At 29.8% G+C, this 23502-nt stretch overlaps 6 protein-coding genes across 9 annotated transcripts; 3 read left to right on the forward strand and 3 right to left on the reverse strand.

Moving 5' to 3' along the window:
• The first annotated feature begins 140 nt into the window (after window positions 1-140).
• LOC123266300 lies at window positions 141-1065 on the forward strand. Its single transcript, XM_044730475.1, has 2 exons — window positions 141-862; window positions 924-1065. The coding sequence occupies exons 1-2, from the start codon at window positions 420-422 to the stop codon at window positions 982-984; spliced, it is 504 nt and encodes a 167-aa protein (XP_044586410.1). The 5' UTR covers window positions 141-419; the 3' UTR covers window positions 985-1065.
• A 55-nt stretch (window positions 1066-1120) lies between these two features.
• On the reverse strand, window positions 1121-10771 carry LOC123266297. Of its 2 annotated transcripts, none has more exons than XM_044730470.1 (5): window positions 10631-10771; window positions 10405-10553; window positions 6234-6560; window positions 3386-6145; window positions 1121-1630 (listed from the first exon to the last, which is right to left on the reverse strand). In XM_044730470.1, exons 2-5 carry the CDS (start codon window positions 10510-10512, stop codon window positions 1616-1618), a joined length of 3210 nt encoding a protein of 1069 aa, XP_044586405.1. In that variant the 5' UTR covers window positions 10513-10553; window positions 10631-10771; the 3' UTR covers window positions 1121-1615. The 2 variants fall into 2 exon arrangements, with proteins under 2 accessions (XP_044586405.1, XP_044586406.1); XM_044730471.1 differs by having other exon boundaries at window positions 1398-1630; window positions 3400-6145.
• LOC123266299 lies at window positions 8954-10170 on the forward strand. Its single transcript, XM_044730474.1, has one exon. It carries the CDS (start codon window positions 9106-9108, stop codon window positions 9610-9612), a length of 507 nt encoding a protein of 168 aa, XP_044586409.1. The 5' UTR covers window positions 8954-9105; the 3' UTR covers window positions 9613-10170.
• A 163-nt stretch (window positions 10772-10934) lies between the features above and the next one.
• LOC123266302 (ribonuclease P/MRP protein subunit POP5) lies at window positions 10935-13525 on the reverse strand. Of its 2 annotated transcripts, XM_044730476.1 has the most exons (5): window positions 13372-13504; window positions 13158-13300; window positions 12906-13075; window positions 11375-11495; window positions 10935-11064 (listed from the first exon to the last, which is right to left on the reverse strand). In XM_044730476.1, the coding sequence occupies exons 1-4, from the start codon at window positions 13389-13391 to the stop codon at window positions 11379-11381; spliced, it is 450 nt and encodes a 149-aa protein (XP_044586411.1). In that variant the 5' UTR covers window positions 13392-13504; the 3' UTR covers window positions 10935-11064; window positions 11375-11378. The 2 variants fall into 2 exon arrangements, with proteins under 2 accessions (XP_044586411.1, XP_044586412.1); XM_044730477.1 differs by lacking the exon at window positions 10935-11064 and having other exon boundaries at window positions 11165-11495; window positions 13372-13525.
• Window positions 13526-13830: 305 nt separating this feature from the next.
• Window positions 13831-18420, forward strand: LOC123266298 (FGGY carbohydrate kinase domain-containing protein). 2 transcript variants are annotated; one of them, XM_044730472.1, is made up of 7 exons: window positions 13831-13933; window positions 14121-14337; window positions 15823-16172; window positions 16227-16745; window positions 16806-17031; window positions 17825-18102; window positions 18176-18420. In XM_044730472.1, exons 2-7 carry the CDS (start codon window positions 14161-14163, stop codon window positions 18258-18260), a joined length of 1635 nt encoding a protein of 544 aa, XP_044586407.1. In that variant the 5' UTR covers window positions 13831-13933; window positions 14121-14160; the 3' UTR covers window positions 18261-18420. The 2 variants fall into 2 exon arrangements, with proteins under 2 accessions (XP_044586407.1, XP_044586408.1); XM_044730473.1 differs by lacking the exon at window positions 13831-13933 and adding an exon at window positions 14041-14059.
• A 278-nt stretch (window positions 18421-18698) lies between these two features.
• LOC123264905 lies at window positions 18699-22307 on the reverse strand. The gene is made up of 5 exons (XM_044728431.1): window positions 21947-22307; window positions 21507-21862; window positions 21138-21409; window positions 19644-19992; window positions 18699-19275 (listed from the first exon to the last, which is right to left on the reverse strand). Exons 1-5 carry the CDS (start codon window positions 21985-21987, stop codon window positions 19103-19105), a joined length of 1191 nt encoding a protein of 396 aa, XP_044584366.1. The 5' UTR covers window positions 21988-22307; the 3' UTR covers window positions 18699-19102.
• Between the last annotated feature and the right edge of the window lie 1195 nt (window positions 22308-23502).

A 23502-nucleotide genomic window follows, 5' to 3' on the forward strand; every position in this document is an offset into this window, starting at 1 on the left:
AAAATTTACCTTTATAAAAATTTTTGTTTTAATTTCAAGATTATTTTATAAAAAAATCTAGATTTTAATTAATGATTGTAATCATTTAAACAAATAAAAGTTTTAAGTGGTAATAAGAGTAATAGTTTTATTTTATTTTTATTTAAATGGCTTGGGATTACATAAGTATAAGCAGGAAGGCAAAAATAGAATGTTAAGTAAGAGATTCTTAAGCTTGTTGAAGTTCATGGCGGGTCCTTGAACCTGGCTGATGGTACGTTTGAGTGCACCGATCGGAAGTGACCGTAGTTGAGAGAAGATAGAATGAAAGAAATAAAGCTAAGAGAGTGGGGAAGGAGTAAAAACTGGTAGGCTGGATCTTCATCTTCCGTAGTCTTTTGTCAGTTACGAGACAAGCAAGTTCTATTACTATCAGCATCATGGTGTTCGTCATAAATATGAGAGTCTTCAAAACAATATTTACTCTCTTGATTGCGGTTACGAGTTTAGTCCAAGCTGGGCCAGCCTCATTTTTACGGCTAGAACATAGGACTGATGATGATTCTCTACTTCCTATGGATAATTTGGAGTTTTCTACTACCAACAGCAGTTCAACGACTTCACCGTCCCAGGACACTTACGATCAACGTCAAAATGGAACGGAAAATTATCAAATTCATGTAGATGGTTTTGTTATCGTCGTTGCACCGGTGGAAGCTCTTTTGCTGGCTGATGCGGTTTCTGGAGGCGGTAACAATGATTTTCTTCCTGGACTTGCGGGAGCTGCTAGTAAGCCATCACAATCTAAACCTGAAGAACCGAAACCAACGCAAAAGCCTATTGAAGAAAAACCTGATACGCTAATCAAAAAATCAGTACCCAGGTAAATTTTTAAAAATTATTTCTTTAATTATTTATTAAATAATTTTTATTTTTTATTTTAGGCCTCACGTCAGACTTGTCAGCTTCTTAACACCATTCCTACGAAAAATTGCACAGCATTGAATTTATTCTGAAGATTTCTTCTTAATTAATTCTAATTACTTATAAATGATAATTAAAAGTGATAATTTTTTTTTTTTTATTAAAATGATATTTATTTGGTATTTGAATACAGACAAATATATATAGATTCTGGTTTGTATTCATTTTATTATTAATAATATTTATGCTTTTTTTACGTAAAAAAATTCCTAAAGAGTCTATCTGTACAATTACTGGCAAAACATTAAATTTTTTTTACTTGACTGCTAGCCCAGAAGTCGTTTATTTCATTTGTTTTTTTCTATAATACAATTTCCCAATTTGTCCTGTAATTGTTTAAGTTAATTCCAATCATGCAAAATTATATTGAGAAAAATATTTAAAAAATAAATGCGATTTAAAAGAGAAGACAGCGATTTCCTCTAGACATTTAAATATAATATAATATAATAAGATTGTTATTGTTATAAATTTAGTTTTTATAAAGTGCAAAGGTAAGCGTATCTTTAAGCTATTATGAACTTAACACGAGATCATTTTAAGCTTAGCGTCGATTGTCCAAGGAAATATAGACTAGAATGCTAATTAAAATCGCTCCAGGACGGGAATTATGAGCTATTTTATGTTGTTTAATTGATTGAGCCTTTGTAATTTAAGAAACTCCATTCTAGAAAATAAAAAATTTAATAATTATTATTTTGTATTTTGAAAATTGGATATTAATTATATTTATGACAATTTTTAAGTGTACAAATTGGTATTTTTCAATTGAGTTGTACCAAATTGTAAATTAAGTACTTATTATTTAGTAAATATTAAGAGGATATTCTAGTCTAAAAATTAAAAAAAAAAAAAAAAAAATCCGAAAATTTTTTTTGCATATTTTCAAAATTTATATATTCAAAATTTTATCCTCAAATATTTTGTTCTAATGAACCAATTCACTCAAAATTTGATATTAACTTTCTCAAGACATCCTTCGATAACCCCTACCAGAATTAAGTAAAAATTTTAATTTTTATTAATTTTTTTTTTTAAATCTTGCTAAGTAAAAAATCAACTTCTTTTTGTTAACCAATCACTTGCGAAATAAATTTTTACTTCTTTAGACTATAAAAAAATGAATAAATAAATGATGAAAAAAATTGGATGAAAAATATGTTATTTTTTTTTATTGAGCTTCAAGGAGTCATTCTGGTTTGTAACTTTCCATAGAAATTTTTTTTTTTAAATAAAATTTTAGAAAAGGCTGAAAGGATTTTGTATGGTGTGGTATCTCTAATAGACTTCATGTAAGATTTTTTTTTAATTTAAAAAAACTTTAAGCGCGTTTATTTCGGAACAATGTTATTCTGGTTGACGTACATGATACCTCCATAACCACATACAAGACCTTAATGAAATTTAAACCGCATATTCTATATAGTAATAGCTATTGCATCAGCTGCAACCAAATCAAAATTTTGATTTTTACTATTTTTTTATGACTAAAAACTGTGAAAAAAATCTTTATTTTTCAGTTTTTTTTTTTTTTTAAACGTTCGCCATTTCGTTATTTGTGAATAAATATTAATCTCTGTAGCTGGTGCAATAACTACTTATATATTTAACGTTAGCGATATACCAACTTTTGGAAGATTTTCGTTCACCCTTAAGGTAGTTTGGTCATAAATGCAAAATTTTAAGAAATTTTCGAAATTTAAAATATGGGTAATAGAATACGCATTACATATACTGTTAAAACTTGAAATCAATTGACCATACCAGAAATGAGATAAGGTAAAAGCCCCAATAGATATTCACAAATATAAATATACAAATACATGGAGTGATCATATACTGATACATGAGCTTCTATTGGGGCTTTTAGCTTAATTGTAATTAAAAATAACATTTTAACACAAACAGTATGGGTGGAGAATGAGAAAATCACAAATATTAATGATTATTTCATTGAAAGAATTTTAAGATCGTTTCAAAAAACTAATACCTGTTAGAAAAATATACTTAAAATAATCCAAAGAAATTTTAAAAATTTTGACCATATAGTTTTTTATAAATTGTTAATAAACTGGCTAGTCAAACAAAAATAACTATTAGTGAAAGCGAATAAGAGATAACTCGTAAGAAAGGCAGCATTAACGAATGGGGAAAAAAAAAAAAAAAAAAAAATAGCACAAAATATAAGTATGTCCGGAGTGAACTACCTTAATTATTGCTATAAAAAATAAAAAAAAAATAAATTTAGATATTTTTTGTATTATTCAAGAGTATATTTGTTGAGTTGAATAAATTTTTTATTCATACTTATAATAAATTCAGTGACTCTTTAAAAAATATCCTAAATCCGCATTTTTAGACTAGAACACTTCCTCAATAATAAAATTGAAAAAAAAAAAAATTAAATTTACAACAAACTTACTTCAATAGATTTACAATTATCCGGAATATTTTCCTTCATCTCTTGATCATTATCCTGAAGTAAAGACTCATTGGAATCAAATTTTTTCACGTCGTCAATTTGTTTAATGCCTACAGCAAGTCGCCCTTCTAATTCAATTTTCATATCACGAAGTTCCCGGATGCACGTGTCATTATCAAGTTGAATAATTCTCAATACCTTGAGTAGTTTTGTCACGAGATTATCTACATCAATAACTTGGTCGACAAGATTCACGGCAGTGCAATAATCAGCTGTTGGCACAGTTACGTCAGCATGTCCGGTGGCTTCGGATTCGCTAATAGATTCACAGTCATCGTCATCATCTTCAACGTCCTGTTCTTCGGCTTGTCGTCGGTTTAAAATGGCTTGGGAGAGATTGGTAAGACTAGAGCACTCGTCACTCTTGTAAAGTGATGTCACGTCGTCAGTAATAGGTTCAGGAACACTCAAAGCTCTTCTCAAAGAGTCGCTACTCGAAACCATGTTCCTAGAGTAAGTATCGGGTATAGAGACATCCTCAAGAACGCTTTCCATCATAAGACACGGTTCGGTTTCAAAATCCAGCATGTCTGCTGAAGATTCCATGCTCAATTCCTTGAAAATTTGTTGCTTTGCGTCTGATTTTTTGCTAATTGGTCGGGAAACAAATGGATGAGTCGCCGCATTTCTGATGGCACCAATCACAGCGGATACAAACGAGTTATGTTTAGGACTGGGTGTGCAATCTTTCAAGCTGAATTGCTTTGAGCTCACTGGACTGGATTCGCCGCTGCTGTTACTCCTGCTGTAAGCTTCGTTGTGATAAACCACATCTTCCAGATCTTTTTCTGAAATTTTGTAAGACTTAACAAGTTGTTCCACGAGTCCTTCAAGTCGCGAACCGAGTCCAGAAAGTGCAACAGCGGCTCCTGAAACAGCTGCGCCTTGAGTAAGAATCAATTCTCGGCTTTTGCGTTCGACTGCATTCAATTTAAACTCGAGCGTCATACTTTCCTGACGTCTTTGTTCACTCAGCCGAACAAGATGTTTGCATTCGTCGGTTTTTACCTCCAGTTCTTTATCTTTTGCAACGAGCATTTCTTCTTTGATCTTCAAATCCGCTTCGACTTCTTTCATAGCTTCAGCAATTGAATTCTTCTCCAGCTGCAGAAACTCCTGAAGCTCCATCGATTCAGCTTCGACTTCTTGCTGATGTTGAAACAGGGTCTTCTGAGCCGCCAAACTCTTCTCAAGATCTTGATTAAGCATTCGACAGAGATTTTGTAACTGCTGTATCTCCAACTGCTGGTTCGCGACAACTTGCCCCGACTCTTGGAAGTGTGACTCGAGCTCCAAAAGACTGTCACCACCTTCAGACTGCTCTGAAGCCGGAGTACCAAGTATCGCAAGAATTCTCCTAGAGTTACTCTGTAGTTCTTGCCGCGTAAACGAATGATCGGCTCGTTCTTTAGCCAGTTGACGTTCCGTAGCGGATAATTTTAATTCTAGCTTCTCTTTTTCTTGCTTCATAGCTGCCATTTCGGCGGCAAATCGCTTAGCTTCATCTAACGCGCTCTTCAATTCTTCTTCAGAAACAACATTTGCTTCAGTCTGGCATTCAATTGCAACACTGTCAGGAGTTTCAGGGCCATAATGTTTAGTTGGAAGACCCGCCATCGCTCCCTCAATATCTTGTCCTGTTAAACCTGTTTGTACACTCATTTCATGGTAAATAACGATTTTATCAGAGCCTTTGGACCTAGGCGGCAAGCTTTTGTGAATCAGCGTAGACTCCCGAGAATTAACTCGCTTCTTTCCTTTATCGCCTCTGCCAAGACTCGAGTCTCTATTGACAGATTTTTGAATTTCTTCTGGCTTAAAAACGGACATCCTTGACTTATTTCTCCTCGGAAAAGTTCCGTAAGTCTCTAGAGTTTTATTTTCAGCGCACTTGACCTCGTTTGATTTTTTGCTCTCTTGTACAGACCTTGTAAAAGTTTTGCTTGTCTTGGGAGTGGTTAAAGGTCTTCTGAACTCCTCGGAAGGTGTCGAGCCAGCAGTGCTTCTTCCTCGAGAGGCCGTAGAAGGACATCGTGATAAGCTAGATGAACCACGACCGATGCAGCTTCCTCTGGATGCGAGATCTTTATCAATTTCCTTAGCCAGCGCAGAAGTACCCGAGAGTGTCAGTGAATCAGGAATGGGGCGTGTTCTCGTTCTCATCCGCGTGGTTCCTGTTGCAGTCCAGGACTTAGTGAGTTCTTTAGAATCCGCAGTACCTCGAGCCACAGATTTGTCACGAGATTTGCTGGTCTGCGGCTTGGAAGGAGTCGCTCGGGGAGTTTGCGAGCGGGTTTTACTTCTAGCGGTTGAAGGAAGTCGGTGGGAGGCATCTTCAGGCAAAGTCGATCTTCCTCGAGAGCTCTTTGGGGAGGTTTCTACTTTAATAATCTTCTTTTTACACGACGTGATATTTGTACTCGCTGGAGCTCGCTTTGGAGTCGTCCAAACTACCCGGGCGCTGGTACTCCCGGCGACAGATGAGCTTTCACTGCCTCCTTCACTAGTAGCTTCTCCATTTCCTCGAGGAACTATCCGGGATGACCCACTGGCTTCCCCGCTGCTACCAGCACCTGGAGTTAGCCTCAAGTCATCTGGAAGTTGTCCGCAAGGGTCTTCGTAAACTGAACAGCAACTCACTAGACTCGAATCGCAACTAACTTCATCCAGACCGTTGCAACTTCCCGAGTAACCGTTTGTCTGTTAAAAATAAATTTTAAATTAATAATATTCTTGATATTTATTAAACAGATTTGACTGCATAAATTATTTTAAGGTTTTAAATTACCTGGACTACTTCTGTCGTACATCCTTCAACTCCGCTATCACTGCCATCCTTGTTATCCTTACTCTCCGCTAATGCTTCTGACACGTGAATTACCGTGACATTGCAGTCGCTGTTGGCTGTGTCATCCAAGTTCTCCTCGTTTTGCGCTGAATCTTTCGCGCATGGTGACGCAAGATCTTCAGGCACACCGGAGTCCTGTCGAGTGACGTATGAAGGCGGTACTGGCATCAGCTCCAATTTTTTAATATTATCATTATCAATCTCTTTATTTATTTCGGAGTCCTTGGTTAATTCATCATATATTCTGGCTTCTTTCTCTTGCGCGTCCTGCCAAAAAAATTATAAATATTATATTACAATTTTTTTTTTTAATGTCTGCAAGGATATCAGATATGTCAGTTATTATTAAATATGAAAGAGATACATTAATTTATTCAAATCTAGATTTATGGTCTTATAGAAAAAAAAAAAATATCTTTTGATTGATTATTTTATGTTTCTTTTTATGATTATTTATAAGCTAAATTAATAAATTGAAAATTATTATAATTAACAGCTGTATTATTTTTTATAAAAAAATTCAAGTAACTAGTTAGTTCTACGGTACACAATAATTCAACCGATAAAAATAATAGTTAGAGTTGTTTTTTATCATCACCCTTTTTTTTATTTTATAAAAATTTTTTTAATTAAAAAAAAAGATTTTTTCAAAAATGTAAATTTTTTGATGTACCTGAAGTTCCGAACGTTTTTTTATGAACGAAAATCAAAAAAAAAATTTTTTTACTCCTGAAACTGAAAATGGTTTTTGATGGAAAAATTATTTAAAAAATTTATATTTTTCAAAAAAAAATTTTAACACTCACTGTTACGTTCTCGCAAATTTTAAATTTATTTTAAATTAAAAAAATTATTATTTAAATCAATTGATTATTAATCGAAGTATTTCGTAACGGAAATACCTCAAGATGAGAAATTTCTGGAACGTAAACGCAGCCTAGTAGACTAAACAGTCTACGTTGTAGGATTTGGACTGCGTTGATGTTCTCATAGGGTAACCTGAGATGCAACGTTGCTAAAAATCATTATAAAAACCCATTGTAAAAATTATTATTCATGCATTCTGTCTTCAGACTTCTTCTGGAGCAGTCAGTCTGAGGACTTAACAGAGGAACAATCTCTGCTGGTCCGAGGCTGAACCTGCCAATTCTTTTTTAATAAATCTATTTAATTGTCAATCAATTAAAATGGAAATTTATTAAAACCTTAACCCAGGGTTGAGAGCGCTTATCAGCGTTCCACCCTGGTTCCTTTACCTGGAGCACTAGCCAGCGTTCAGGCTCTCTATTCATCACCTACCTGAGGGTAAGTAAATTAAAAGTGATTTCAAAAATTTATAAATTTAATCTTAAAAAGCTACTTCGCGGAGGAATCAGTGACACGACCCACCTGGAGTCTATCGACTTCCTAATGAGGTCAAAACCTGTATTTAAATTATTTAAAATTTATTAACCCAAAATTTAAGAACGTAACATCACATATTTCTTTCTTAAATTTAAATAAAAATAGAAAAATAAAAAAAAGTTTTTTTTTAAATGATAAAAATAGTTAAAAATTTTTTTAATTATTTGTTTTTGCTCGTAGAGTACAGAAAAAAAAATTTAGAAATCGGTCGACAATTGTAGATATATTTTATGAAAGATTTTTTAAAATTTTCAATATAAAAAACTAATTAAAAATTTTATTTTCAAAAATTTTTATAATTGAGCTCGTAAATTCACAGTGAAATAGAATTAAAAAAAAAAAAAAATGTATCAAAATGTTAATTTTTCATAATTGTTTTACCAAAAAAATCACGTGAACGTGAAACGAAACAATTACCAAAAATTTGTAAAGCGAATGGACAAGTAATGGAGTAAATTATTCGGCAAAGGTAAAATAATTGAATTGACTGTTTAAATCAGGAAATTGGCTATGAAAGATTATTAACGAAGACAATTTACTCTTAAGGTGATAAAATTAAATGGTAATCGAATTTCACTTTCGAAATCCAATTACCACGTGTTATTAACGATCATCATCTATAGCTATGTATCTTAGAAAAACTATCGTCACGTCATACTGATATTATAAACTCGGTTGTCGGGACTTCCCATTGCTGTCAAAACAGTTAAATCATTATCGCTCGACGATTATATTCTATTTGCTTCATTCCCACTTCCTCACTCTCACTTTATTATTATCATAATATCATTCAATAACGTGCACTACAATAAGTCTTTGTATATGAAAATAAAAAATTAAAATATAAATCTAATATATAATTCATTCACATGTCCTTATCATTAACTAATAATATTTATAATTTGTATTTACCATTGATAAATATAATTATTTACAAAGTAAGATAATAAATTTAAAGGTCATAGTTGAAGTTTAAATTTTTAGATTAATTCAATATGATTTGATTGATTCAGATAATAGATATAAATGTTTGTATCTAAGTGATAACAAGTCCCATGTGATGAAATAAGCGTCTTTCAATACATAAGATTCAACGAAAGTATGAGTGTAACAAAATAAAGTGGGAGGGAGAGATAGAGCCTGATAGTTATAATTTAACGAATGATATAACCGAGGGAATAACCGAGGATTATTGCAGTTTATTGGCTAGCAAAAAAAAATATACGTCGTCGAGGGGCCGGACACTTTATATGAACGCGCTTGCCGATTATGGAAGCACTGAGGCGTCAACTGAGACACAGGAAACACTTATTTAAAGTCAATAAGTGTCAAAAGAAGTACGCGACCCTCTTAAGAAGACCTTCAATAGCTCAGGACACTCTTCGAGACCTTAATAGAAAGTACGACAATGAATATCAAAAATCAATTGGATAGTCATAATATTAGTGATATAAATAATAATAATGTCAATTCAAGTTTTAACAATTACAAATCCAAGGACAGAAGACCGATAGACCAATCTAAGAACGGTATTTTTTACGGAGATAATCTAATTATTAAAATGGAGGTCAATCATCGGCAATTAGAGATAATTGGTGATGGTTGTCAAGTTACAATCGTCAATAATCATGCTAAAATAAAAATAATCGGTGACGGTGGAGTGTTGAGAATAATTGGAGATAATTTTGGTGATCTTGTGTACTACGGCGACGGTGGAAAAATTTTACTTGGAGAAAATAATAATTTGAAGAAAGTTCAGTATGTTGGTGATGGTGGTCAGGTAAATAATAAAAAAATTATCAATGGACTGGAGTTGTCAGTAGTTTCTGGTGGGTTCCAAAAAATCACCGGCATTGGTACAAAAACAACGAGGAAATTAAAATCACCGGTTGTAAAAATGACGACACCTGATTAAGATGTTTATGAAGAAGAAACTCGACCTGCGGAGTAGACAAGTTTGCTTATTCTATGTTATATACATATAAGTATATAATAATAATGATAAAAATAAAAAAGTAATTTATTTATACGACAATGAGTATTTATAAATAAATCAAGATATTACATAGCCCACCTTTTTTGTTGTATTTAAAAGCACGTAGACTCGTAATGTGTGTATAGATGTTTAAAAGAAAATTAATGAGACATTCTATGTTTAAATATATCCCTTGGCCCCGGGTGGACGGCACGCGTACTGCATTCTATCGCGGACACCGCAACTCCGTCAGACAGATGCCATCAACACGAATTTAATGTCACATACATTCGCGGTCTATACATACGCTATTATTACGCCGCGTAATGTGTAAGAGGGTGTCATACCAAATTCTTGGAGATCTAACAGAGGGAACGATCCAGATGCACTGGAAATTATCACAGGAGGTCATTCTCAATTCGCTATTTTACTTTCTTTGTCTTCACTTTCGTTTACATTATAAATTAACGCACAATCAACTCATTATTATAATTGTCCTCGAGCTATTTATTTATATTTTTGTAAATAAAAATTTTAATTAAATAAAATAAAATAGAAAATATTCAGGTATAAATCGCATTTGTACGTAACATCATAAAAGTCTGTCCGATCGATAAGTATTATGTCAGTAACGAGAGCATTGAATTAATAAAATAAAAATCTTTTTTTTCACTTAAAAGTTTATAAAATAATTTTTGCGTAAATTTATTTTAAAAAATAGAATAAATTTACCTGAAAATTTGATGGAGAATCTGAGTCGAAATTATTGGAAGACATTGATGATCTTGATGATCCTTTTGGATCCTGACTCCACCTTGACTCGCATATAGCTGAGCACATTCACTCCTCGTGCTCGATAATATCTTAATTATATCCCGGTGCTGATAAAAAGTAAGAATAATAATAATAGTAAAAAAAGAAAATAAAATTGGCAATAAAATAAGTAATTTTAACGTACAAACACTTTTTTAAAAATAAAATAAAAAATACACTGTGAGTTGTAATAAAGGCAGCTTCTGAAATGTTAAAAGAACCGGAGTTGGCGAATTAATAAATGAATGTATAATTTTTCTCGAGTTGTTAGACGATCTAATCGGTGATGAACACAGACACAGATACTAAGCAAACACTAGGTGCGGACACAAATACACTTATTAGCAGTAGGCATCGGCTACTCAACACCAATCAACAGTCCAGTATCCTAACAACAACAACAACTGTATAAGTATTATATGGAATGGAGTGAGGGCAGATGTAGATGGAGTTTTAGCGAGCGCAACCCTGCTGAATAGCAGATGTTCTATGCGGGCTAAGCTCCAGCGGCATGGTCGCTCGGAAGACCTCTGGCTAGGGTCAAGAAGTACTACCAACTGATGATCCAATTTTCATATGCCAGAGAGAAAGAAAGTTGTAGAGGGAGACTAACTGGGGAAGGGGAAGGGAGAGGGAATTTAAATTTCCACGTTATGTCTTTGTTTACTTTCACTGACAATTTCAAGATAAAGACCAATAAAATTTATTGTTGTGAATAGCATGCTTGATTTATCGTGAGATTTAAATGAGTGAAAATATGTATAAGAATTTGTTATCACGGTTATTAGTCTTTCTTAATTAACAATAAGAATTAATTGATCGTTATTTTTAATTACTCGTGAAATATTCATCACTTTATGGGTAATTACTATTTCATTAAGTAATTTACGTCGTTATTGAAAGTTTTTCATCGCGGGAGTCAGCGTCATTAAAGCGTCAATCATTTTTTTTCTCTCATTGTCGTTCTTCAAACTCGCCCACATTGATTCTAATTTTTTTGTCTGGTACTTCTGAAATCAAAAAGGAAATTATTATTTATTAATCATTTGTAGCTTTCTAATTTTTTATAGTAATTATTACAGTTTTTTTTTTTTTTTTTTTGATAATTTACATTCATTTTTTGCTAGCAAGTTACACAAAAATTGGAGTAAAAAATTTAGAAATTATACTTGTTGCTAATTATAAAAAATATCCTTGAGTATGTTACGATTTATTTTAATTTTTTTGAAAAGAATTTTGAAAAATTAATTTTTATTTTTGAAGTAGTTATGTAATCATTTCAATGACACAGGTAATTGAACAATTGAAGATTATTTGTTGATTTATAAGCTTATAGTCTTTCATAAGTTCTTAAAACCGGAGTTAATCAAGGAAAAGTAAGAGATTATTTTTTTTTGTTAAATATATTTTGGTGACATAAGTTAGCCTTGCAATGAATTAATAAAACTTTTATAAACATATGTAACTAAAGTTTTGATAACAATAAACATAACAATCTAATAATGGCGTAATATTTCTTCCTAAAAATTAAATTATTGGTAATCCTAAAGTTAGTTTTTAATTAAAATTAAAATTTCTCAAAATTTAATGTTTATTACATTAAAAAATCAATTTTATAAAATATTATTTTTACTAAAAAGTTTTTTTTTTTTTTTACGGAATAAAAATTATTCAAGAAATGATTACTTATTTTTTTTTTTTTCAACTAAAAAATTAGTAATTATTAGTAAAAATAATTTGTAATAAATTTCTTAATTAAGATTTTACAAAATAAATTGTTTTTTTTAATGAAAATGATACTTTTGGTAAATATTTACAAGTGGGGTCAACTATTTTAATTTTCATTTTTTTGAACGAAATTTCTATTTGATTTTATTGATAAATTTTTTTTTAATACACAAAAAAAATGAATTAAAAAAAAAAAAAAAAGTTAAAATTTTCACAATTTTAACAAATTTTACAAATTTGAAAAAAAAATTTATAAATTTTTTAGAAAATTGTGATATTCAACTTTTTTTTTTTCAAACTTCGTTTTTTTTACGTACTTTTCAAAAAAAAAATATATATATCAAAAACATCAAAAAAAGATCAAATAGAAATTTTATCCAAAAACATGAAAGCCAACATTTTTTCCAACTTTTAAAGGCAAAAAAGCTATCGAAATCTTTATTTTTTTCTTTCACGACATTTTTTACCATAAAAAAAAAATTGCGCCGTAAAAACAAGCAGAATTAAAAAAAAATTTGAAAATGTTAATTTTTCACCTAGTTATGGCCCAAAATAGGGTTGACCCCACTTGAAAATAATTACCATACTTTTTCTACTTAATATGGTAATTTACATCGTCGAGTAAATTTTTGAACCAATAAACATTTTCTAATAATTATCAATTTTAATTTAAAAATTTTAAATGTACGTACTTTTATAAATGCAAAACATTTCTTCATAGTTGCACCAACATAAAGTATTTTTATAGATACTGTTGTACCTCCAATGTCAATTACTTTAGGAATAGTGCTAATTAAGTAATTATGTGGTCCATGCCGGCATCTTATCAACGCTATTTTTGTATGTGTATTACAATATTTAGCTTAAAAAAATAAAAAAAAAAACACAAATTAATTAATTAATCAATTGTTTATAAATAAAAAAAAAATTAATTGCAAAATTACCATTAAATCCAGTGCTAATAGTGGATAATCCCTTTTCTCCATAAGTATTTTGAACTTCCTTCTGAATCGCTGCTTGCAATGTTGACGTTTTTAATACTAACGGCTTTGACTCTTTCTTCGGTATAACTTCAATAGTAAAATACCTGCAAAAATTTATAATTATTAAAAAAAAAAAACATTACCTAATAATAAAAAAAATAAAAATAAATCTAACCTGTTTTTAAACCGCACCATTTTGAAGGTTAGTAACTGAATGTGTGTTTTAGAAAATAAATAACTTATGTATTTACAATAAAACAATATTAAATAACTATTTTTAATTATTTTTACATTACAGAAATATAAATGAATTATAAACTTTAGTTGACTTATAAACTTTATTGAAACCTGACGTCAAGCTCCATGTGATCTGTTTTTAATTACATTTAAGATATGTACACAAAGTCACGTGGATGTGAATGAATTATTGTATATATGAAATAAGCGATGATAATATTGGAAAGACCACGACAACTATTCCCAAGGCAATTTCAATCTGACTGTCAATTGCAAATAATGCATCCAATAATTGACAAGTTTATTTTGTCAATAACAAAACCAAGCACTGTAAAAATAAAAAACCATCAACTAGAATTATTTTTATCTTACAATTAGTAAACTAAAAATATGAATGATAATATAGAGACTACGTAACTAGTTTTTAATTTATAATTTTCCTAGCGATGCACAAATTTACATACAAACTTAAATGATAATTTAAATAACGTATGATCAGTGTGAGTATGTTTACTTTTCATTATTCTTTTTCTCATTTTTATTTAGACGCTCAAGCTCTGTTATCGCGAGTCAGTTAATCAGTATACATTTTTCAAACTCTCTGATCCCTCAGTAATTTTATCTTAGTAAGAATACAGAATTATTTTAAACTTAATATTAATATTAGTTTGCTGTGGTCTGTTTTAGATTGTAGTTAACAACTATATTTTACATAAAAAACATTGCAATGGAGTATTACGTTGGAGTTGATGTTGGAACAGGAAGTGCTCGAGCTGCGTTATTCGATTCTGATGGGAAACTCATTAAATTATTGACTAATCCTATTGAAACTTTCAATAGCATTCCAGATTTTTATGAACAGTCTTCGGAAGATATCTGGCAAGCTGTAAAACGAGTTGTCAAGGTAATTTAATGTTTAAAATTGAGTCAAATTTAATGACACTGAATTTGACAGACATTAAAAATCTTTTTTAGAATTTTATCACAATTAAATTATTATAAAAAAAAATTTAATTAAAAAATCCCACATGTAAAAATTAATAAAAATTATAAGTGAAAATTTTTAGAAGCATTTTTTTATTGTAATTGATTTGTTATTAAAATTTTTTTAATTGACAGCTGACAGCTAACTTCAGTATTATCAAATTTATTGTTTTTTACTTTTCAATTATTGCAGATTCAAGTAGTTGTTGAAGAATTGCTATTTTGAAATTGTAAAGTAACTGATAATTAATTTGTATATTTTATTATCTTCTGAAGAAATAGAAAAAATGTACTTATATAAGTATTCGATTAATTAAGTTACTTTAAGTAATTAATATGAATGAATTCATTATAAATAATTCACATGATCAATTTCTTCTTTAAGGATGTGGTATAATTCGTTGGCTAAAAAAAAATAGGCGATTTTTAGGAATTTCTCGGGAGTTTTCTATAAAAGATATATTTATAAAAATTGTTAGGGATGGTAAATGAAGTCTTAAATTACAAAAATAAAAATTTTTTTCAGTTTTTTTTTTTACAAAAAAAATAATAAAAATCAATATGAAAACGTAATTTTGAGAAAATAGCATTTTAAGTTTCTTTAAATAAAAAATTTTACCAAAAATTAATCTGCGATCCTTCGCCCGAAATAGTTAACATATTCCCGGAAATTCTTCAATAAATATACATTCGAAAAATGTAAAAAAAAAAATTGAATTTTCAAAAGTGACCAACTAAACTAGACTTCATCCTTAAGAAATTTTCTTACATCAAACTTTTTGGTAATTATTTACAAGTGGGGTTCACCATTTTAATTTTCATTCTTTTGAACAAAATTTTTATTTGAGTTTATTAAAATATTGTTTTTTAAATACATAAAAAATGAACAATTTAAAAAAAAAATTTATTATCACAATTTTAATAAACTTATAAATTTTTTTGAAAATTGGGATATTCAACTTTTTTTTTTTTTAATTGTTGGTTTTTTTATGTACCTACGTTTCAAAAAAAATATATCAAAAACATCAAAAAAAGATTAAATAGAAATTTTATCCAATAATATGAGAGCCAAAATTTTTTCCAACTTTTGAAGGCAAAAAAGCTATCGAAATCTTTATTTTCTTCTTTCACGACATTTTTTATCATAAATGCGCCGTAAAAACAAGCAGAATAAAAAAAAATAAAAAAATTTTAATTTTTCACCTAAATATGGTCAAAAATAGGGTGGACCCCACTTGTAAATAATTACCAACTTTTTTAATAAATAGTAAAAAAAAAAATCCATTTAAAAATGAAAAATTTATTTTTTACAATAATTTTTTTTTGACCGAGAAAATAACTTTCGATTTAATGTTGAAAGTATTTATTAGAAAAAATTAAATATAATTACTTAAAATTATTTCAGACAGTTGTCCACGATACTCCAAAAAACCTAATAAAAGGAATAGGATTTGCTGCAACATGTTCGCTAGTCCTTTGTGATGAAAACGGACAACCGGTAACTGCCAGTTCAACTGGCGACGACAACCGTAATGTTATCCTTTGGCTGGACCACCGCGCTGAAGCAGAAGCTAATTTCATCAACATGATGGGCCACGACATGCTAAAATACGTTGGAGGAAAAGTATCGTTAGAAATGGAGATCCCGAAGATCATGTGGGTAAAGAAAAACCTGCCCAAGACATGGAATAGAGCAAAATTAATTTTCGACTTGCCGGATTTTTTGACTTGGAAAGCAACTGGCTGTGAGACGAGGTAAAATTAAAAAAATTAAATTTTTAAAAAGATTAATAATTACTTTTATTGTAGATCATTATGCTCGCTAGTGTGTAAATGGAATTACCAGGTGAATCCCGAAGGAGAGAATGGCTGGTGCGAAGATTTTTTTAACAAGCTCGGACTTGCGTCTCTTAAAGACGATAATTGGAAACGAATAGGAAGTAAAGTGCAGGCTCCTGGTGAACCAGTAGGTAAAGGTTTATCATCAAAAGCAGCGACGGAGCTTGGATTGAATGAAGGCACGCCCGTTGGAACTTCAATAATAGACGCGCATGCAGGCGGTCTTGGAATGATTGGTTGCTCGGCTCCAGGAGTATCTGAGAGTTTTACTAGCAGACTTGGGCTCATTTGTGGGACCTCAACTTGTCATATGGCAGTTAGCGAGAAAGCTATCTTTGTTGGAGGAGTCTGGGGGCCTTATTACAGTGCAATTGTACCTTCACTTTGGCTAAATGAAGGAGGTCAAAGTACTACGGGGAAATTACTTGATCATATTATTGATAATCATGCTGCTGCAGCAGAAATTCGGACCAAAATTTACGGAAAAATGTGAGCTATTGCTAAAAAAAATCCCTAAAATTTTGATAATTTTCATTTTAATTTTTTTAGGCATGTTCAACAATATCTTTTGGATCTTCTTAAATCCATGGCCGAGCAAAATAATTATCCAGATATTTCTTTTCTTACAAAAGATTTACACGTCTGGCCAGACTTTCATGGCAACCGATCACCACTGGCTGATCCAACTTTACTGGGAATGATTTCCGGACTATCTTTGTCTTCCAACGAAGAAGATCTTGCGCTTCTTTATCTCTCTACTATGCAAGCTCTCACAGTATATAATTATAAATATTTGTAATTTACTTAAGGGGTTATATGGGTTTCACGGTTTCAAAAAATCGATTTTTTTTGTTTTATTAAATTCTACAACATCTCTAGAATATTGTCCTAAATTTTCAAATCGATCCGAATAATAGTTTTCGAGATACAGTTTTAAAAAGTTGCGCACTCAAGGCGATGATGTATTGTCACTCAAAACTTTAAACGCGTTTTTCTCAAAACTATGTTTTCAAAGATGGAACCCACGATTTCTCGAGAACTACTCAACAGATATTGATGAAATTTTAGACAGGTTTTCAAGATATAATTTACAAGGTCTTGAACGAAATTTTTTTTTTTTTTTTTTTTCAATTACAACTATTTAAAAAAAAATGCCACGAAATTTTAGCCAAATTTTTCATTTTTTTGTAAAAACCTTTGCCAAAAATCCAATTTTCATTTTTTTTTTCCTTCGTTCAAGACCTAGTTTGAAGTCTTAACTAAAGCACATATTTTTTTTTCACTTCAAACAATCCTGCTAAGAGTTCTGCTGATCACGCGGACGCATCTTTTTTCCGAGGGCTCGCCGGAAATGACGTCACATTAGCAGAGTTTTTAATATTTTTTTTTTTAATTTCAGTAATCCCTTATTAAACATCTTTAAGACAATGAAAAGTTTGAATAAAATATTTCATTTTTTCTATTAAGAAAAAAATTGTTGAAAATAGGCCATTTTTTCCCGCAGGAAAACCATGTAACCCCTTGACCACAATAATAAATAATTTGACATATTTTTTTTCATGTTTCAGTATGGTACTAAACACATTCTAGAAGCTTTAACACAAGCGGGTCATAAAATAGAAACGATTTTAATATGCGGTGGTCTTAGTCAGAATCCATTATTCGTTCAAACCCAAGCTGATGTTCTTGGACTTCCGATTCTTATTCCTAAAGAACGAGAATCTGTTCTGTTAGGTGCTGCTATTCTGGGCTCTTGTGCCGCAAAATCATTCCCGTCTGTCAATAAAGCCATCAGAGCTATGGCGGGCTCTGTTAATGTTGTTAAACCTAAAGTTGTTTCTTATCAGTAAGTTTTAAAATGATATTTAATAATTACAACCAACAATTAATTGTATACTTAATTTATTATTTTTCTTTAGGTATCACTTAAGAAAGTACAAAGTTTATAAAAAAATGGTTGACGATCAACGTGAATACAGAAAAATAATGAATGAAACAATATAAGTTGATAAATGTTATTTTAAAAACATTAAAATTATAACTTTATAACGATTTACAAATTTTATATTTTTTAATAAGCAATGTATGCGCGTTTTTATATAATTCGTGTGTAATAATAATATGTGCAGTAACGATTTAATAAAATAAAATATTTTAAGTAAAATACTTATTTTAATCAAAATATATTTTGTTAAAGTTTATGAGTATATACTTATAATATCATATTTTTAAAACGAATAATTTAATAATTTTAATTAAATGGGTTTTAAATTAAATTTTTAAACCAATTAATTAAAATTAAAGGGATATAAGTAACGAAATAAATTTTTTTTGGAAGAGTAACATTTTCTGTAAAATCAGTTTCGACTTTAAAAAAATTTTTTCGTCACATACCTCTTAAATTGCTGTAAATATCAATGATTATTTTTGAGAATAACTTTATAATAAAATTAACATTGTGCATTTATAAAATAGATAAAATAATTAAATAATAAAAGCCGTTGTATTCAAAATAATTGCAATCAGCATTTTATAAATCTGTTAATTACTTGCTGATATTAATATAAAATATTAAAAAGTTAACAGAATATATCAATGATAGATCCAATAATTAATTTCAGTAAAATGACATTAATATTAAATATTCTTTTTACTAAATAATCTCTCAGAATAATAAAATATCAATTAGCTGTACGAGAGGCACTTGAGTCAGTCTCAAACGTCATCCGAAGCTCACTTGGAAGACTTTTTTTTTAATATAAAAAAAGTAAATGGTAATTTTTAGTAAAAATAAAATGCCTTAAAAAAAGGCTATTGCTCATTTTAAGTTTCAATTATCAAAATATTCAAGTGAAACGGTAACACTCGACAATATGATTGAGCATATTTTGAAAGGCTACTGAAGGTATTGATCCATACCTTTGTCTCCATAAATGATTTGTTATTATTTGCTTGGCAGCTCCACGCGTTGATTCTTGAATTTCTTCACAAACTCCAAGACCGGTTTGCCATATTGTGGCTACAATAAAATAAAGTTTGTAAATATTATTATTATTATTATTTAATAAAGAGAGATAGTCATTATTTTCAGCCGAGGTACCCGATCCAATTCTTGACGAATGTTCAATTTTTTATTATTATTACTTCACCATAATAATATTTTTTCAGTATGAGATCTCATACAATCAGAAACAATCTCAGGTGAAAATAGAACAATTAAAATTTTTGCGACAAATTTTGTTAGAAAATTTGTAAAGATGTAATTTTTTTATTCAGTGTAACTTTTTTTGGTAAACGAAAAAATAATTCGGACATCCCAGACCAGGATTCGAATTATTATTATTATTATAAAATTACTTAAATACTAATATAAATCAATATAATTACCAAGATTATTTAAAAGTTTATGAGTATCCGGAGTATCGAATTTTTGTAAGTGCTCAACACTAAAAACTCTGTATTGCTTTAAATCTTGGAGTGCTTCATAATTGCAACAGCGAGCTCGAGAATTAGCTACAATATAACTTCCAGGTAAGACTTGATTTACTATTTGTTTTATTGCTTCTTCAATCATTCCAGATTTTTGTTGTTGTGGATCGATATTATTATTATTATTATTAATGATAGTATTATTATTGTTATTATTATTAATAATACTATTGTTATTGTTACTGCTAATGTTGTTAATATGATTGTTGATAATATTATTATTATTGATGATTTTCATCTTTGGTGGCTAAAATATAAAAAAATATTGTTAATTAATTAAAATAATTATTAGATTACCCAATTGAGTAAAAAATAAATTTTAAAAATTTATTAAGGTAAAGTACCCAGTACTTGAACAGACTTTTTGAATTGTTGCAATACAAAATCCGTATTTTTATTATGAGTAATATGCAAATGTCATAATTATTCAATGATACAGTAATTGATTTCTGTAAGTTTTTTCAATTATAAATCAAAACAATTATATTTTTGTTAACTTAAAAGTTGACAAGTCGAAAATAGCCGATAGATGCTATTTCTTTCATGAAAAAGGTAGTAAACCGTAAATCGAACAATCAGTAAAAAAAACGGTATATCATCATTTTAAGTAAAAATAAAATTTTACCACCCAATGAAATAATCTTTTTTAAATGATACATATTTTTTGCAAAGACATATACTATCATTTTTATATTAAATTTTAGCGTCTAACTTTACCTCCAAATTTTCAAAGCGGTACCCAGAACTTGAACAAGCTGGGGCCGTATAATTTTAACAGCACTCTAATCTCTAATAGGTTTATAGACTAGTGATCAGCATTGTGATTTGTATTAATTATTGCAAATTAAATGAGTTTTATAGCTAAAAATTAGTGTACTTAAAAAATATTGAACGTTTTGAATTGAGTTTTTTTGATTTATAATTGAAAATTTGCTTTGTCATATATAAAAAATGTAATTAAAAAATTGAATACAAATATTTCTCATTTTTAAATGAGAACGTTGAATTTAAAACGTTGAAAATTTTTGCTATGCCTATTGCCATATATTTTATTAGTTCAAACTACTGCTCCCGAAGTATTCAACTACTGCAGCTTGTCAGAATTGATTGTTCAACTACTACTCCCTTCATAGTCTATCTCAAAAACGTTGTCAAAATATAAATATTCAATTATCTTTGTTATGTTGGGCTTCAATAAATTCAAAATTCTTTATATTTTCATAAAAATCACTAATTTGAACTAATAATTACATCTTTGTATATTAAAAGTACGGTCAAATACGTCTTACTTTGAAACCTGTTCAACTACTAGATACTTTACCTTATTGACTAGATTAAAAAATTTTTTAAAAATATTAATACTTAAATTATTCAATACAAGGTTATTGTTACCTCAGGTAAAGCTTTGATGATATGCAACCACATTCGTGGAGGCAAATGACTTGCTTCAGCAATACAAATAATTGGTTGTGAATTATTATTACGTTTCCTTGTAGTAGTTACATCAGGAGTTATGTCTGTCATATAACCACTAGGAAATTCGTCAACTAAAACAACGCAACCTGAGCCACCAAGTTTAAAATCTTCTGGGTGAGAGTTAACATAAAATTCAGCGACTTGGCTACATCTCTCATAAACTTTTTTGATTACATGCTCTTTAATTTCTGTAATAAAAATAAAAATATTCATTAGTATTAGAAAGAATGATTGACTTTCACTTTTTTAAACACTTAAAAATTTACTAAAATAAAATTTTTATACCAAAATTATTAGCTGCAATGTCTGTCGGAATATCCTGACACCAAGCTAAAATAAGTTGAAGGCACGTTCTAAAATCCCCTTTAACTCCCATAAAAAAAGAACCTTCTCTAATAGATTGTTTTTTAGAACACGTAGGACAAACCCACGTGTATCTATCGATAACCCGAGCTGTATTCCAAGCTAGAGTTTTACCCTGACATTCGGGCTGTTGGCATCCTAACGTCGTTCTTATGAGGCTAAACTCTTTCAACCAACTGCAAAGTTCACCTTCGTGGCCTTGCTGAAACATCGGACGCACTAAAAGATCAAATAAGCCCCCAGAATCTCCAATTTTATCAATCATACATTTGCCATTGCTAAAAATAAATAAATTAATAAATAAATAAAAATAATAGAGTCAATATATAAAATAGTTATGATTATTCACAGTTAATAAATACCTTGTTGGTGTTGTTGATGTGGCAATTTTAGAATTCGTCATTTTTAAGCAAAATCGAAAAATATTAAATAAACAATTTGTGTAAAATGAAAATTAATATTGATATTAAAACAAATTAAACAAAATAAAAAAAAATGGAGAAAAAAAATAAAATGAAATGAAAATGAAAGATTAAAAATAATTAGAGCGTCAGACGGCCATGCGGGATAAGGGTTGGATTGTCAAATGTAAACAACGCCCTTCATACCTCTACTCACATAATACCGAACCAAATAATGATTAAAAGATAACTTTATTCATGAATAAATAAAAAGTTTTATCCATCTCGCGGAAGTTTTACTGAACTAAAATAAACAGCTCCGTTGATAAATATTCAAGCGTGCTGTGTCTGCTGACACACCCTGATAGCCACGCTTTGATTGAAAGTAGTTGGATTTCATCAGTTACAGTTAACTTGACATCAAGTTTGCCGTAAATTTTTACAGTACAACAGTTGTAAATAAATTGAGTAAAATCTACAGCCCCAATTTGAATACAAGTTAACACCGAACTTTTAGTTAAATTGTACTACAATTTTACTACAACTTGAATAAAATATTTGTACTGCAAGTCTTGACGTCAAATTGCAGTGTAACTTGTAGACAACTTATGTAAAAACGTTTGGTTTGCAACTTTTTTCATCAAGTTGGGTACAAATTTCGGCAGTAGATTGAATAAAAGTTTGAGTTAAGATGGCTATCAGGGCATATCCCATCCCGACATCCCTTCTGTCCTTTCTGGTAAAGAGGTATTTTTTTTTCTTTAGTGTACATAAAAATTATTATATTTTTATTATTATATTATCTTTATTAATATATTTTATGGTATACAGATACAAGTTTTTGTATACAATATTGCTTATTTATAATTCCTGTCCTAGACAACTCTACTACTAATAGAATTTACATTATACCCTAGCGGTTTCGACGACTCAGCGTAAACTCGGAGTTTACGCGGAGTTATTATGGAGTTAACTCCCTCTCGGAGTTTAATCGGGGTATAAGCGGAGTTTACGTGGAGTTTTAGAGGTGTATGTTTTTTTCGATGTTTTGCGGAGCTTTATAAGAGTTTCGCTGGTGTTTTTTCGGAGTTTTAATAGTGTTATTGTGGAGTTCACTCGCGATTAATAATACTTTATAACATGAAAATTAATTTTGATTTCACAAAGATGACTATAAATAAATCATTTTTCACTTACGGTGTACCTTTTATTAATTTATTTATTTATTTGTAAATATATTAGAAAGGTTATAAGTAAAATATACGATATATAAAAAAAGTGACATCAAAAAAAAAATTTTCAAAAGTTTACAGTTGATAATACACTGAAACAATATTATCATAACTAAAATTAGAATTTTATTAATACATGAAGCAATTCAAAACTTTAATCGGTTTCCGTAAGATATACAGTGGTGTTTATTACTCGGTGGGTCTTATTAGGTGACTGAATAGAAGGTATGGACGATGTCTGGGATAGCTTAACCGGTAGAGCCTTTGACGTGGAGCCAAATGGTT

The sequence above is a fragment of the Cotesia glomerata genome, linkage group LG5, assembly GCF_020080835.1.
Source record: "Cotesia glomerata isolate CgM1 linkage group LG5, MPM_Cglom_v2.3, whole genome shotgun sequence".
In the NCBI taxonomy this organism is placed as follows: Eukaryota; Metazoa; Arthropoda; class Insecta; order Hymenoptera; family Braconidae; genus Cotesia; species Cotesia glomerata.

What these genes read in the sequence shown, in the direction of transcription:
- LOC123266300 (XM_044730475.1), top strand. Translation starts at nt 420, where the DNA reads ATGGTGTTCGTCATAAATATGAGAGTCTTCAAAACAATATTTACTCTC. An exon ending in ATCAAAAAATCAGTACCCAG is followed by an intron (nt 863 to 923) that starts GTAAATTTTTAA and finishes TTTTTATTTTAG; the next exon opens with GCCTCACGTCAGACTTGTCA.
- LOC123264905 (XM_044728431.1), bottom strand. Translation starts at nt 21,987, where the DNA reads ATGACGAATTCTAAAATTGCCACATCAACAACACCAACAAG. An exon ending in ACATCAACAACACCAACAAG is followed by an intron (nt 21,863 to 21,946) that starts GTATTTATTAAC and finishes ATTTATTTTTAG; the next exon opens with CAATGGCAAATGTATGATTG. An exon ending in TCATCAAAGCTTTACCTGAG is followed by an intron (nt 19,993 to 21,137) that starts GTAACAATAACC and finishes TTTATATTTTAG; the next exon opens with CCACCAAAGATGAAAATCAT.
- LOC123266298 (XM_044730472.1), top strand. Translation starts at nt 14,161, where the DNA reads ATGGAGTATTACGTTGGAGTTGATGTTGGAACAGGAAGTGCTCGAGCT. An exon ending in GCAACTGGCTGTGAGACGAG is followed by an intron (nt 16,173 to 16,226) that starts GTAAAATTAAAA and finishes CTTTTATTGTAG; the next exon opens with ATCATTATGCTCGCTAGTGT. An exon ending in ACCAAAATTTACGGAAAAAT is followed by an intron (nt 16,746 to 16,805) that starts GTGAGCTATTGC and finishes TAATTTTTTTAG; the next exon opens with GCATGTTCAACAATATCTTT.
- LOC123266302 (XM_044730476.1), bottom strand. Translation starts at nt 13,391, where the DNA reads ATGGTGCGGTTTAAAAACAG. An exon ending in ATGGTGCGGTTTAAAAACAG is followed by an intron (nt 13,301 to 13,371) that starts GTTAGATTTATT and finishes AAATTTTTGCAG; the next exon opens with GTATTTTACTATTGAAGTTA. An exon ending in TATTAGCACTGGATTTAATG is followed by an intron (nt 13,076 to 13,157) that starts GTAATTTTGCAA and finishes TATTTTTTTAAG; the next exon opens with CTAAATATTGTAATACACAT.
- LOC123266299 (XM_044730474.1), top strand. Translation starts at nt 9,106, where the DNA reads ATGAATATCAAAAATCAATTGGATAGTCATAATATTAGTGATATAAAT.
- LOC123266297 (XM_044730470.1), bottom strand. Translation starts at nt 10,512, where the DNA reads ATGTGCTCAGCTATATGCGAGTCAAGGTGGAGTCAGGATCCAAAAGGA. An exon ending in ATTCTCCATCAAATTTTCAG is followed by an intron (nt 6,561 to 10,404) that starts GTAAATTTATTC and finishes TTTTTTTGGCAG; the next exon opens with GACGCGCAAGAGAAAGAAGC. An exon ending in GTACGACAGAAGTAGTCCAG is followed by an intron (nt 6,146 to 6,233) that starts GTAATTTAAAAC and finishes TATTTTTAACAG; the next exon opens with ACAAACGGTTACTCGGGAAG.